The sequence below is a fragment of the Sinocyclocheilus anshuiensis genome, unplaced genomic scaffold (genome assembly GCF_001515605.1).
Source record: "Sinocyclocheilus anshuiensis isolate Anshui unplaced genomic scaffold, SAMN03320099.WGS_v1.1 scaffold1361, whole genome shotgun sequence".
In the NCBI taxonomy this organism is placed as follows: Eukaryota; Metazoa; Chordata; class Actinopteri; order Cypriniformes; family Cyprinidae; genus Sinocyclocheilus; species Sinocyclocheilus anshuiensis.
This window is the reverse complement of record NW_015549631.1, coordinates 123,913-138,652: the sequence shown is the minus strand read 5'-3', so window position 1 is coordinate 138,652 and position 14,740 is coordinate 123,913. Positions and strand designations below refer to the sequence as shown.

Below are 14,740 nucleotides of genomic sequence, written 5' to 3'. Positions count from 1 at the left end.
ATACTTTGGTAATAAATATATGCTTAGTTACACTTTTAAGGAATATGCTAAACACAAGCACACTATTAGTATATTTCTAAAAAGTATAGTAGAAATACTATGTTAATAAATATATTTTTAGTTACACTTTTAAGGGATATACTAAACACAAGCATACTTTTAGTGATTTTAGTGTATTTACAGAAAACTTACTTATGTTACCCTTACTTAAAGTATTGTGTGTGTGATTTATTCTTAAGCAATATTCTCATCAGTTTTCTATCAGCTGTGACATATAAATCTGCTTTTTTATATATATATTTTATCCAAGGGCTTTTTTTTTTTTACCTTTATAGAGGGCATTTTCCCACTAATCTCATTAATACTTTCATTTCAAATTCTAACATTTGATCTATAAGTGCCAGTAGTGAGCGTATAATGAGTGAGTCATTGAGTCGTTCATTCAAACGATTCGTTCAAACGGCAGGTTCATCAGATGCATGGGCTAATGAAACTTTGACTCAACCGATTTGTTCAAAACACGGAATCAATCAGCAATGAATCCGCCTAAAATGTAAGTGACCTAATATTATTGTATTTGCTTATTGAATTGTTTATAGAACGATTAAACAGTCGCAATGGTGAAAACGTTGTGTGATGTTGCCTAACTAACTGTATTTTAAATATAAAAATGTAGCCCCGGCCCAATTTAAACCCTGGTCATTTGTGTTTGTTATGTTTTTAATGTCTTGTGTGTACAATAAACAAAACAACTGTGGACAACACCTCTGTATTATTATGTGCTTTATAAATGAACTGGAACTGGAAATAGATTGTGATTGTGCGCAGGCAGCCCTTCACGGTGAACCCTTGAGAAGCATGGTGCAATTTAGCTTAGTGTCAGGGAAGAGCACATTCAATGCTTGACTCAGGGCAAATATTGTTATTTAGTGCAAATGAGCTCCATCTACGTCAGTGATTGAATTTGCATTTTAATTCAGCATGTCTGCCATTTTTGTTCGGTTTCAGATTCAGATTCAGAGATTCAGTCAGGACATATGAAAACACAGAAAATTAGGAGATCCACACTGGAGAGAAGCAGCACACGTGAAGTGTGGGAAGAGTTTTCACATATGTAAATGGTCTTCTCATTTTTGGGAAAGATGATGCTACAGTAGGTTAAAGAAGCAGTACAAGTCGACCAGCATGTTGTGAACAGAGCCCAACACAGGAAATTCCAATCCTCTTACTTCAGCCATAAAAGCCAGAGATGCTGTCAATGTGGCACTCTGCCTAGTTTCAAATAAAGGGACAGTTGTGGAGACAGCACAAACTAGATATTCTCAACAGAAGGAACCCCTCCAGCATTGTCAGTTTAGGCAGTTAACCCAAGATGAATGGGTCTGAAAACGAGTACATCTCATGGAAATTTGTGAGGAGAGGAAAACATGGTCACACCCCAAACTAAAATAAATGATTTCAAACTGGTTGAGTGACGATCTGAGTGAAGTGAATACAGACCCGTAATTGTCTGAAAACCTGTGAAAAGATATATGAGAGGGCTAATTTATAACACTGTTAATTGTTAAAATGAATTTTATTAATATAGGCATGCATATTGGTTGGCATCAGAGACATGGATCTTAAACTTAGTGTTGCATTGCTTTAGAAGTTACTTTGTATGCATGTTAAAGCTCATTTCATCAGTGTCAACAGTTGAGTGAGGCAAACTACACCATCACCATAAATCTCTTCATTATATTCTGATAAACCATGTAAAAACAACCTAAAACTAAAAGAGCAATGAACAAAAGCTCTACCACTTTGACGTACTATTTTTTGCATTTGCTTGCGGTTTAGATTTCTCCCAAGAAACTTTTGCGCTCCCTCTATTCGTTTTTTGTTCACTTGCAGAACTATTACAAGTGAATGCACAGTTTCTCAGGGAACATGTTTATACAAAAAAAAAAAAAAAAAAGCATTGTCCAAAGTTGTCAACTGAACAAAGTTTATCTTCAGGACCAGCGGTTTCAACTTTCATCCATAAGTTTGTTACAGAGTTGGTCTTTGCTCTTTCATACTAGAAGGCCTATATGGTGAACATTCAGGTTGATGTCAGAGTTCTGTTTGTTTGAATAATGTTAATGCTGCTTTCTGAACTCAGGTTTGCACCGTAGGACCGAAGCTGAGAGCATAAGTAAGATATGGTCTGAATTTGTTTACAATGTGTGGTGGAGGAGAACAAAGTCTGCAACAGATGTTGGGTGCATCTTAAATGGAAGGCTGCATATATCGACTGTAGGTTGCCACATCATAAACCTCCATCAAAGGACATCTAAATTTGAAGGTTACTTAGTAGGCAGTCTTCATTTTGCATTCTTAATTCAGCCTGTTTTAAAGGATGCATCAGGTGTATTTTTCGTGTCTTTCAATCCACAATTCACAACAACAACAACAAAAAAGCTGAAAATGATTTGACACTTAGCTTATTCAGTTTCATTATATTATGCAAGACCAAAAATAAATAAATGAATTAATTAATTAATAAAATTGGCATGAAGTAAATGAATCACATAATGCTAAACTGCTTAATGTAAACAACTAGTAGACCATTGGTTGTCATTACCTGTACTGCATTAACAGAAAGATACAGTTCATGTAAAACATTTCAATATAAAGTGTCTTCAAATTATAATTTAAGTAGCCTATTCCCGCTCCCTGACCGCGGGGGAGAAAACATAAACGTAGACATTTGCACTTACTAGACACTAGAACGTCTTATTCTAGCGTTTAATGCTGAGCAGGACTTTAGCCTTGAAGCCTCAGAAGGACTGGTCTATGAAGAACGTGTCATCACGAGCATCCAGCTTTCAGTTTGACAAGCACCCATATTATTTTTCTTTCTGTTGGTGGCGGTAATGCACCTGCAACCGCGAATGAACATAAGAAGAAGAAGAAGCAGAAGAAGAAGAAGAAGAAGAAACAGTCTCCACGCACTGTGCCCTTATTCACTCGCTTAGCAGCGGTGAATCTTCTGAGGTGAGGAGAGCTTTTATTTATACAATCATAAAAACACAATATGAGTAACATTTTCGAAGCCATTTGTGTACTGTTTTCTTCGGATATAGCGCCATTCGTGGGTCTTTTCTGGTGTCTGCTGACTATATAAACATAGGGGGTATAAACAATTGGGAGGAATGTTAAGACCTGCAGTGATTCGAATTATTGTTTGGATGTTTGATTTTATTCCCGTTTTTCTCGTATTCCCTTTTTTTAAATTAACTTTTGCAAAATAAATGTATTTAAGTTAGGTACTTTACATCCTTAAAATTAATGTATTGTAAGGGTTGATTCTAAAATACTTTATATTGAGCCTGTGTGAGGACTTTTTAAATTTATTACAAGAGGTGGGTAGTTGACAGATATGCAGTAAAACAACAACACATATTTATGTGTGAAGTCTGATGTTTGAGAAAATATAATGGGCCACTAAATTCGTCAATTCTTTCACTGTGCTATTAATTTGTCATGGTGTGACATTAAAATTGAGTTTTAAAAGAGAATTATATTCACTGTTAGACACTTACATTTCATAAAGTGTTATTTATTTAATATTAAATTATGAATAACATTATTTGTTACCCATGACTTGTTGGACATTTTGAAAACAAACTTTGACAACGAAACAAACTTTGCTGTCATCCTTTTGCCATTTTAAGGTGAGTGATGATTATATCCCCTAAAGCAATTCTTTAAAGCTGTTTTTTTTTTTAAAGATATTTGAAAAACAAACCTGTGGTTCTTTTATGTGTGTCACATCATATGACGTTACGTCACACTAAAGGACAGAAATGGTAGTTATTGCTTTAAAGAAAAAGTGAGAAGTATTTTTATTTAACTTTGAATGTCAAAGATGAAAGAAAATTAAATTTTGATGCAAACAATATCAAAATGTTTAAACTAAATTAAAAATATTATTATCAATAAAATTAATTAATTCAGTCACTCAGTCAATTAGTATGTTACTGAAACTCTTCTATATATATATATATATATATATGTACACACACACATACATAAAATGTAGGAGTTTCTATGCTTTTAGAAATATATGGATGAAAAAATATGATTGCCATTTACTAAATATAGACACATGTAAAATTATGTCTGAGGTATTTATTAACATTTTTATGTTTTTCTTTTTAATTTCTAAAAGTTGTAATTCATTAAACCATGCTTGAGACAAAGTGAAAGGATGTTAGAGAAACATTATTAATTTTCAATTGTCATAACAAGGTTATGTGAAGAAAGCTAATACTAATAAATAGTTAATTTAAAATTAGTTAATTAAAAAAGATTTAGCTAAATAAATTAGCCTAAATGTTCAAGATATTAAGTCAAAGTTATGGCACTATTAGTCTCGCGTAACCAGACCTACAGACTGACGGCAGAACGTCTGGGAACCATGGCCTCTTTGAATGGCCAATGACTGCCCAAGAGGCCATATGACTGACAGATAAGCAACCAATCATGACTCGTCGTATTTTAAAAGACGTATTTTAAAGAATCTGTGCTGTAAACTTTACATGTTTCACGTACAGGGATTTTCCTGCATAGAGAAATGTGAAGCGGTCGTCTCTGTCAAATTTTGTCCTGCTTCTGGCTGTCGACAAACTCAAACAGACAGTCGCGTGCAGTTTCACTTCACAGCATCCATTAGGGCTGCACGATTAATCAAATGCGATTGTCATGTCATGTGCATCTTGTCAGTAAAGCCAGTTCTGTGATCAGTAGTAAATCTCCATTATGTGCTTTCAGATGGAGCAACTTTTACAACACAGAGCCGTAGTTCACTGACAAACTATTAGGGCTGCATGATAAATCGAAATGTAATCGCAATCGAGATTAGGCAAAAGCTGCGATTGTGATGCGCATCTTGTCAGTGAAGCACAGTTCTGTGATCAGTAGTAAATCTCGATCCGAAGGCCAGAGGGTGCTCTCGTGCTGAAACTCCAAATACACCCCGCAGAAGGAATCGAGGAAATGTAGCTGAATAAACAGAAGATTTAACTGCTTTCATTGATTCAATATGACTAATGAACAAACGACTTCAACAATATATGGTTTATCTAAGTTTGTCTTATTATAATGTTCATTATATGGCGTTATTTTAATGACAAATGTCGAGAGCGCATTATTGTAGCGCGAAAGCACATTAATACAATGCGCGAGCGCGGATCTCTCCGCTCGCGCGCGGATTTCCTTTGCTCTCGCACAAAACCGGACGCGTGCGCTCAGATAGACACTGCTCAAAAAAAAAAATCAAGGAAAGGCCCTGCACAAATCTGTTTTGAGACTACTTTTTAAAAGTGCATAATTATAACCTTTGACAATGTTTAATTCAGGTGCGAAAGGAATTAATATCTATAGCGCATGAGCACAGAGAGATTTGAGAGTGCACAGGACACAGTTTGAGTGAGAGGAGACATGTTTTAAGTGCGCGCACTCTCTCCGGGCGAGAGCAGCGTCTATCTGAGCGCACGCGTCCGGTTTTGTGCGAGAGCAAAGGAAATCCACGCTCGCGCATTGTATTAATGTGCTTTCGCACTACAATAATGCGCTCTCGACATTTGTCATTAAAATAACGCCATATCATTATAATAAAGTATATAGTAATGCAATGCTAATCGACATAACACTCGACTGACGTTATGAGTGAGATTGGAGTAAAAACGTGATTAAATGTGATATTTTCACTGGTCAGATGGAGCAGCATTTACTATACAGACAGAGCTGTAGTTCACTGAGAAGTTACACAAACAGCTTTCATAATCGAAGATCGATTTCTTCGATTTCATAATCGCATGATTAAATCGTCTGCTTTTTTTTTTTGTCAGTGAACTACGGCTCTGTGTAATAAATGTTGCTCCATCTTAAAGCAGGTGATGGAGATTTACTACTAATCACAGAACCAGCTTTACTGACAAGATGTGCATGACAATCACATTCGATTAATCGTGCAGCCCTACAAGCTATGCAAAACTGCGTTCATAATTGCAGACCGATTTAATCGTGCGATTATGAAAGGAAGAAATCGTTCTGCGATTATAAAAGATGTTTGCGTAGCTTGTCAGTGAACTATGGCTCTGTGTAGTAAATGCTACTCCATCTGAAAGCAGTGAAAATACCACATTTATTAACATGTTTTTACTCCAAACTCACTCATAACGTCAATCGAGTGTTTGAAATAAACCCCTCTGTGAGATGATGTGGCTTCTTACACAGAATAAGGCATGCAACATATTTCATAGTATTCTAAGCACCGTAGGGCTGCACGATATATCGTTTCAGCATCGATATTGTGATGTGCGCATCCGCCATAGTCACATCGCGGGATGTGCAATGTTTAGTATACTGATCGTTATATTTATACTGATTGTTTTCTTTGAACATACAGACATATGTCTACACCGGACGTGACACGCCCCGCGCCGCAACAGCTAAAGTCTGTCTACACTAGTTCTTCATGAAACTCGGCAGCAGTTTACTGTCGGGGATTTCTCGTGTCGTGCCACACCGCATCTAGTGTAGACAGCATTATAATGGGTTCTATAGTATTTTGTTGCTTCGCGCTGCGCTGCTCGTGTCTGGTTTACGCAGATGCAGCACGCGAACACCGAATTCCGTTCACTTCCGCGTCTGTTTGTGCCTGAAATGACACATACGCGCGAAATTGTCAAAATGCATATCTCTGCAAGTATCCTTGTAAACACAGTTGCTTATGGTTTAGGTAAAGGAAAGGTAAACAGTGACAAAGAAAATGGATGTGTAACAGTATATTGGTTCACAGCAGTTTAATGTTCCTGAAGCTTTCTGTGTCATGAATGTTAATCAAACAACAAAACAGAGAAAAATCACTTTTGTAACTTTAACATATTTATTAGATTTAATTTATACAGTGAAGACTATGTAGTGTTATTTTTCATTGGATTATTAAGTTTCTGTACCTGAATACTATTAGACTTACCTGAAAAATATAAAGCACTGTTTATTTCCTTTGTATCTTTGTTCTATTATATTTATCTATGCTTGTAATTCATTTATTTTCTATGCTGATTTACTCACCTACAAAATCACCCCAATCGTTGATAATTTTTTTCCCCAAATAGAGCTATTCAAGTCATCTAGTTTTTTGTCTTCATATCGCAATATATATCGCACAAAAACAAAATATCGCAGTGTGAGTTTTTTTTCCAATATCATGCAGTCCTACTAAGCAGTGATAAAGGCTATGTCGATTAGCATTGCATTATGATATACTTTATTATGATGAAAATTATAATAAGACGAACTCGGATAAACCATATATTGTTTTAGTCGTGTGTTTATTAGTCACGTTGAATCAATGAAAGCAGTTAAATCTTCTGTTTATTCAGCAACCGCTATAGGGATTTCCTGGATTTCTTGTGCAGGGCGTATTTGGAGTTTCAGCACGAAAGCGCCCTCTGACCTTCGGATGAAGATTTACTACTGATCACAGAACCGTGCTTCACTGAAAGATGCGCATGACAATCGCAGCTTTTGCCTAATTGCAATTGCAATTTCATTTTGATTAATTGTGCAGCCCTAGCGTCCATTAGGGCTTTTAGTCCAAAAGTGCACATACTTGGAGAAATATTGACTCATTTACTTAATATTAGAGATTTTGGGTATTTTCATAACAATAGAGAGTGTTTACATGAGAAATGCTAAGCAGTTAGAGCGATTAGCTGGATACTAAAGGCCACAAATAAAATATTTCAACATTGTATGACCACATTAGATTGCAACCATAAGTTATTACTAGTGTTGTCAAAATTAGCTCATTAACGCAGGCGATTCATTTTTTCAGTTTAACGCGTTAAAAATATTTAACGCCGTTAATGCAGGGGTTGGTCACTGCACTCACAGCTGTTGTTTCTGTCTCTTTTTTTCCTTGAGAAAAAATACAGTTATTTAGTCGCAAAACATCTTTACGAGCACATCAAATGGGAGACATTTCAGACACGCACTCCAACTTAACTTCAGCACCAGGCACGAGTCAAACAAGCGCGGAAACAGTACTGTGCTCACAGCATGTGCCACCGCACGCTGTAGCCTGTATCATTTCATATCAAAGCGCGAAATAAACTGTGCATGCAATGTTGTGGTCAGTTAAGTTATGAAGTTACCAAAAAGGCGATTAAAGCTGCCTTAAAACTGTGAATGCATGTAATATATCATGCATGCACATAGAGCAGCCAGCACCCTCATCTAAGACTCGACTCAACTCGTCAGTTCATTAGTAGAGACTTTAAGACCTGTAGTGGGTCAGAAAAGGTAAAGAGAATTGAGTGAAAATACAATGCGTGTCAGATCTGCATCATGTTCAGCAGCGACAGCTCTTAAAGAAATAGCAGTCAAAACAACCTAATAACCAGCTGCTGTGATGTCTGTTAATCAAAGGCGGGAAAAAGAGGAAATCAATAACTTTTATAGCTTTAATTAAGGATTCATCTATATTTAATTTAGAATTTAGTGTTTGATAACTTCAGTTTCAATTCTGCTGAAGGGCACAGGTAAATATGACATTTATTATAATGGGTTTATGTGAAGATTGTTTTAAATGAACTTAAATTAAAGTTATTTTTTAAAGTCTAATAAATGTTAAAATTGATAGCTCTCAATTATACTGTAATGTTGAATGGCTAGTCAATAGTTAAAAATTAGGAGGGAAAACAATTTTATAGAGACATCAGTAGTATCGGTATCAGAGACTGGCCTTCATTCATAAAAAAAGATTCCATTAAACAAATATACTTTGTTGTTTGTACATTAATTTGAAGATTGAATGTGAAATTATTGCAATATAAAAGTGTATTTTTAAAACTTTAATGTTAGGTGGGATTAATCGCGATTCATTTCAGAAAAAAAATAAAAACAATTTTTTTTTATTTTTATCGATTTACAGCACTAGTTATTACACACACTTGATGGTGGTTTAAAGTGAATTTTGAGTAAAAGCATAGTGTGAATCTCATAAATTGTCTAATGTAGCATGATGCTAATTGTAGCTCTAATGCATCAGTTACCCTGCTTTCACTATATTTTATGAAGTAAGAAAATGTTTTGTTTGGGCCAGGAGACATTGTTACCAGTGTTTTATTTATTTATTTATTTATTTTTTGACAACACTACTACACTGAGGCAAAGGGATAAGAACACTTCTCTCGCAAGGTTCACCTGTCTTCGAATGCTGCGTTCAAGTCCTCCTGGGACGTTCGTACTTACGAGTTGACAAGTCGTAATTACGACGTCAGGTGCGTTCAAGTCAGTTTAGTCGGCACAAGATGGCGGTGTACCTTCTTTTAATAAATTACAAGAAAATACAACAGGGTCTACATTTTTTTACTTGGATTTCAGATGCTTAACAAGAACATGACCAATTTAAATTTATAGGACAACTAAACTATCAATTTAAACAAAAATTTACCGTCAACTACAGACGTTGCATCCATCGATTTCTGCCATGTTTCTCATTGACACGCCCCCAACTCGGAAACTCGGGGCTTAAAGAAAATTTCAAGTTTCCCACTCGTAATAACGACTTTGTGGTGGCGTTCATGTGCATTCAACTCGTAAATACGATCTATCCGACATGACTTGAACGCACCATAAAAAACAACTGTCTCAGCTCCTGCAGCCTTATTCTCACTCAAATTCAAGACCAAACCTATTTTCCTTTTGATAGAGGGCAGTGCTAACATGGGAGGACCAATGCTTCCAGACAAATAAAAAAAAACATTTGTTTTACAGGAAAATGAGTTTTGCAAAACTTTCTTCCTACTGACAGCATGTCATTATAACTGTGAAATGTTGTCATGATATTATGAATTATCAGTAAATCTTTGTTGCCCCCCTCCCTGAGGGCCTCTGTTACTTTGTTCCACTGTTACCCCTTGTTCCGACGCCCCTGACTTTGATGAATGTTTATTATGATTATGGTAAGAGACTATATGAGAGAGCAGAAGTTGTAACAAATGTTACGTATGCATAAACGAAACAAACATTTGTCAAATGCAGAATTTGTTCATTGTCCAGAAGTAATGATAAAAAAAATAAAATGCACTTCATGTTACTTTAGATTTGAGAATAATAAAGATGGAGTGAAGTTAAATTATTTGGCTATTAAACTTCTCCATCTTTTTTCAGTGGGAGGCGGTAAAGCACCTAAAGCTGGTCTGCCAACTGCCAATAAACAGAAGAGAATAAGACGACGTCACCACTAGCGCCCTCACACTCACTTTTTCTCAGCGTTGAGTCTTCTGAGGTAAGTTGAGCTGTTCAATCACTGTGTTTCGTATTGTATTTCTACAATCCAAACACGACTATTTAAGTAACATGTTTGAGGTCATTTCTTTATTGTTTTCCCTTCGAGTAAACCACCATTTGTGTCTTTTCTGGCATCTGCTCACTGAAACAACAGTGTGAGGATCTAATGTTAAATTCACTAATGAGCGTCTTTGTGTTTTTGTGCTGGTATGAATTATAGTTTCGGTGTTTGGAATGATAATATGACTTTCAAACCTGGATTTGGGAATTTCATATTTTATTATTTTGCGTTTGACATGTACGTTTGTGTAATAAGTCAGTTTTAGTTACTTTACGTTGTTAAAGTAAAATATGTATTGGAAGGGTTAGTGCTAAAATATTTCATATTGAGTCTGCAAATTAAATAAGACTTTTTAAATCCATCACAAGCTGGAAACATTAAAATAACGCCCTGTCAATGCTCTTTTGTGTGAACTACTTGTGAATGTTATTAGAAAAGCGAGCTATATTCATAATGATATATTACTACTATATGGACGATGTTTAGCTTAAATATTGTACTGTACTATTTTTACAACTACTGTAAAGATGGGTGCCATTTGTATTTGTTTTGATGTTTTATTGATGTCTTACTCATCTCAGTTTGTGAGGAATAATAGTTTAACAGTATAATAATAGGAATTTTAAACACTTTTGGCATATATTTCCTGTCTCAAATAGTCTGTTTCTACCACAAACACTTAAAGGGATATTTCACCCAAAAATGAAATTACCTGATGACTTTTTATATTTAATTTTAGACCTGGTGGAGGAGAAAGAGGAAGGTAAATAACCAAATTAGGTGGAAGAGAAACATCATCATGTCAAAACTGAAGAAATCGTTTCGTTGCTCACTGAAAAGAAGAGCCAAAGAATCTTTCACCTGCCCTCGGTGTGGAAAGAGTTTCCCATCCAAAAAAAGTCTTAAACCTCACATGAAAATCCACACTGGAGAGAAACCGCACACATGTGATCAGTGCAGGAAGAGTTTTGCACGAGCAAACGCGCTTAAATTACATCTGCATTCTCATTCTGGAGAAAGACCGTTTAACTCTGATCAATGCGGCAAAAAAAATCTTAGGCCAGAAAACCTGAAGAGGCACCTGAAAGTTCATACAAAGAAGAAGCTTCACGTGTGTTCTCTGTGTGGAAAGAGTTTTACTCGGCTGGATAATTTAAAATTACACTGGAAAAGACACAACGGTGTGAAGGATCACATGTGCTTTGATTGTGGGAGGAGCTTTACTAGATCTGATGCATTGAAAGGGCACCAAAGAGTTCACACTGGAGAAAAACCTTACAAGTGTTCACACTGTGACAAGAGATTCAGTCAGACTGGGACTCTGAAAATACATGTGAGGACCCACACTGGAGAGAAGCCTTACAAATGTGATCAATGTGGTACATTTTTTACACAAAAAGGAAGCTTTAATGATCACCTGAAAATCCACACTGGAGAGAAGCCGCACACATGTGATCAGTGCGGGAAGAGTTTTGCACAAACAAAAACTCTTAAATTACATCTGCGTTCTCATTCTGGAGAAAGACCATATAACTGTGATCAGTGTGGCAAAAAATTTCTTAGGGCACAAAACCTGAAGAGGCACCTGAATGTTCATACAAAGCAGAAACCTTGCATTTGTTTGTGTGGAAAGAGTTTTTCTCGAATGGATTATTTAAAATTACACCAGAGAAGTCACAGCGGTGCAAAGGATCATATGTGCTTTGATTGTGGAAACACTTATACAACAGCAGCTGTGTTGAATCGGCACCAGAGAATTCACACTGGAGAAAAACCTTACAAGTGTTCACACTGTGACATGAGATTCAGTCAGACTGGAAATCTGAAGAATCATGAGATGATCCACACTGGAGAGAAGCCGCACATGTGTGATCAGTGCGGGAAGAGTTTTACACTAAAAGGAGCCCTTAAGTCACACATGAAAATCCACACTGGAGAGAAACCATACTCATGTGATCAGTGCGGGAAGAGTTTCGCACATGCATACACTCTTAAAATACATCTGCGTTCTCACTCTGGAGAAAGACCATATAACTGTGATCAATGTGGTAAAAAATTTCCTAGGGCAGAACACCTGAAGGTCCACCTGAAAGTCCATACAAAGGAGAAGCCTTACATGTGTTCTTCATGTGGAAAGAGTTTTAGTCAGCTGGGTAATTTAAAAATTCACCAGAAAAGACACAGTGGTGTGAAGGATCACATGTGCTTTGAATGTGGGAAGACCTTTACTGCAGCTGTGACATTGAGAAAGCACCAGAGATTTCACACTGGAGAAAAACACATGAGAAGGCCCAAAGTGGAGAGAAGCCTTTTACATGTGATCAGTGTGGGAAAAGTTTCACTCAGTTAGGATCGCTACACCGTCATACTAAAAACAGCTGTCTGAAATTAAAGTAGTTCAAGCTCATTTAAAGTGTGTTGCTACGTCCTCACCAAATATGACCCAATAACACATTGAGTAATAAAAGCTCGTTTTCATATAAATCTGTCCCAACCAGCCTCATTAAAACATCATTAGTATATAAGATGTTACAGTGAACAAAGTTAATCTTTAAAACCAGCTTCAAGAAATATTTATAAAAATGTTTTCTGCAGGAAAGCTGATGTTTTTTTTTGGTTTGGACTAAAGCTGAATGTAATTATTGTGGACAGAGTTTCACATGAACATAATGTCTGAAAACTCATCTGTATTTTCTCTCTGGTCTTTCATCAGATTTTTGTAGTCGCTTAAGCAACTAATTTATTAAATCAATTTCTTATTTTATTATCAACTTTTGATTGTTTATTTTTTTATTGCTAGCTGATTCTTCTTTCATCGAAAACAGTCTCGTAATATTTGTATTTGAAAGCCATGAAGCACCACGATTGTTTTTTGAGCTTTTAACCCAGGGGTATATGCCCCCCCCCCAATCAGCACTGACCCCCACCTCTTGCGGCGATGATGTCATCGACGCTATCCTGCACATAAGTCTTCTTAGGTGAGCTGAGCAATTCACAAAGTTTCATATATTTACCATAAAATACAGTTTAACTAACATTTTCAGCATCATTGCTTTAATGTTTTCTGGTGTCTGATGATTGAAAAAAACAAGGTGAAAATGTGTCATCATTGCCAGTTTCACATTGAAAAGAGAAAGAATTTAATAATCTTAATTTCTTTATTGATAGTTATTAGAAAATTGAACCACATTTCATAAGAAAATATTATGCTGTTGTATGGTAATTGTAGCATTTAATAAAACTGTTTTCGATGATGGTGGTTTTTTGCTGATGATCCTGCGTAAGGTTTGTTTAAGGATTGAGAGTATTAACAGAGCTGCTAAAAAGCTTCGATAGTTCCTGTTTTTACCTCATTGATTATGCTGATGTGTTTTAATCACCTGTAATCTGCCACTTTAAAGGGGTCATATGACGTTGCTAAAAAGAACATTATTTTGTGTATTTGGTGTAATGCAATGTGTTTATGCGTGTCACGAATCCGGTCCGTGGTCTACCGTCTGCTCGCCACCAGAGGTCGCCTTCTGATTACATTGACTCTCACACCACACAAACTGTTGCACGTCACCCTGGACTACATTTCCCATGCTCCATTGCACTGATTGGACTCACCTGCAGCCAATCACACACACTATATAACAACCACTCAAATCCTTCTCTAATCGCAGAGTATTGTCTGCGTTTACCACTCTCCTAGTGATAGCAACTTTACGGAGCCATTCAGTGTTTCCGGAGTTTAGTTCCAGTCAGTCCTGTTAGTTTCCTGGTTAACCTGTGTCTTGATTCTAGCCTGGTTTACCTCATCCTGTCTGATCTCTGCCTGCCCTGGAATTATCGCCTGTCTGTTGGATTACCCGTTTGCCTTGCCCCCTGGATCATGTTCGCCGCCAATCGACCCCTGTCTGTTTACTGGACTGCTCGTATGTCTTGCCTGTACCATACCTGTTTGCTGGTGTTCGACCCTGCCTGTGTTTTGACCATGTATATGAATAAAAGCTTGCATATGGATCAGCACGCCTCTCGTCTTGTTCGCCCTGTTACAATGCGGTTTAAGGTTCAAAAAACACATTATTTTCCACATAATGCACATAATCGAAACACGTTGATTTTTACAAAGCTCATCGTTCTGAAAAGCGAGGTGTACGCTGATTGGCCAGCTATCCAGTGCGTTGTGATTGGCCGAATGCCTCAAGCGTGTGATGGAAATGTTACGCCCCTTACCATACTGTGATGCTGTGTCCCAGTGCGACAAGACAAAAACAATAAAACCCATTATAAACGAGGCATTTGTTGCATCCTGTGGGGACATAATTACTGATTATAATGACTTATACTGTCTTTTTACGCATTGCG

The 14,740-nt window shown here is 36.6% G+C and overlaps 2 protein-coding genes across 2 annotated transcripts in view; both read left to right on the top strand.

Annotated features, from left to right (window-relative positions):
* LOC107659620 (protein NLRC5-like) overlaps window positions 1-14,740 on the top strand; it is a 106,291-nt gene that overhangs the window by 23,539 nt on the left and 68,012 nt on the right.
* Window positions 2,907-12,946, top strand: LOC107659624 (gastrula zinc finger protein XlCGF57.1-like). The gene is made up of 3 exons (XM_016448640.1): window positions 2,907-3,018; window positions 10,210-10,327; window positions 11,130-12,946. The coding sequence occupies exon 3, from the start codon at window positions 11,190-11,192 to the stop codon at window positions 12,738-12,740; it is 1,551 nt and encodes a 516-aa protein (XP_016304126.1). The 5' UTR covers window positions 2,907-3,018; window positions 10,210-10,327; window positions 11,130-11,189; the 3' UTR covers window positions 12,741-12,946.

Coding starts and splice junctions, on each gene's coding strand:
- LOC107659624 (XM_016448640.1), top strand. CDS start 11,190: ATGTCAAAACTGAAGAAATCGTTTCGTTGCTCACTGAAAAGAAGAGCC.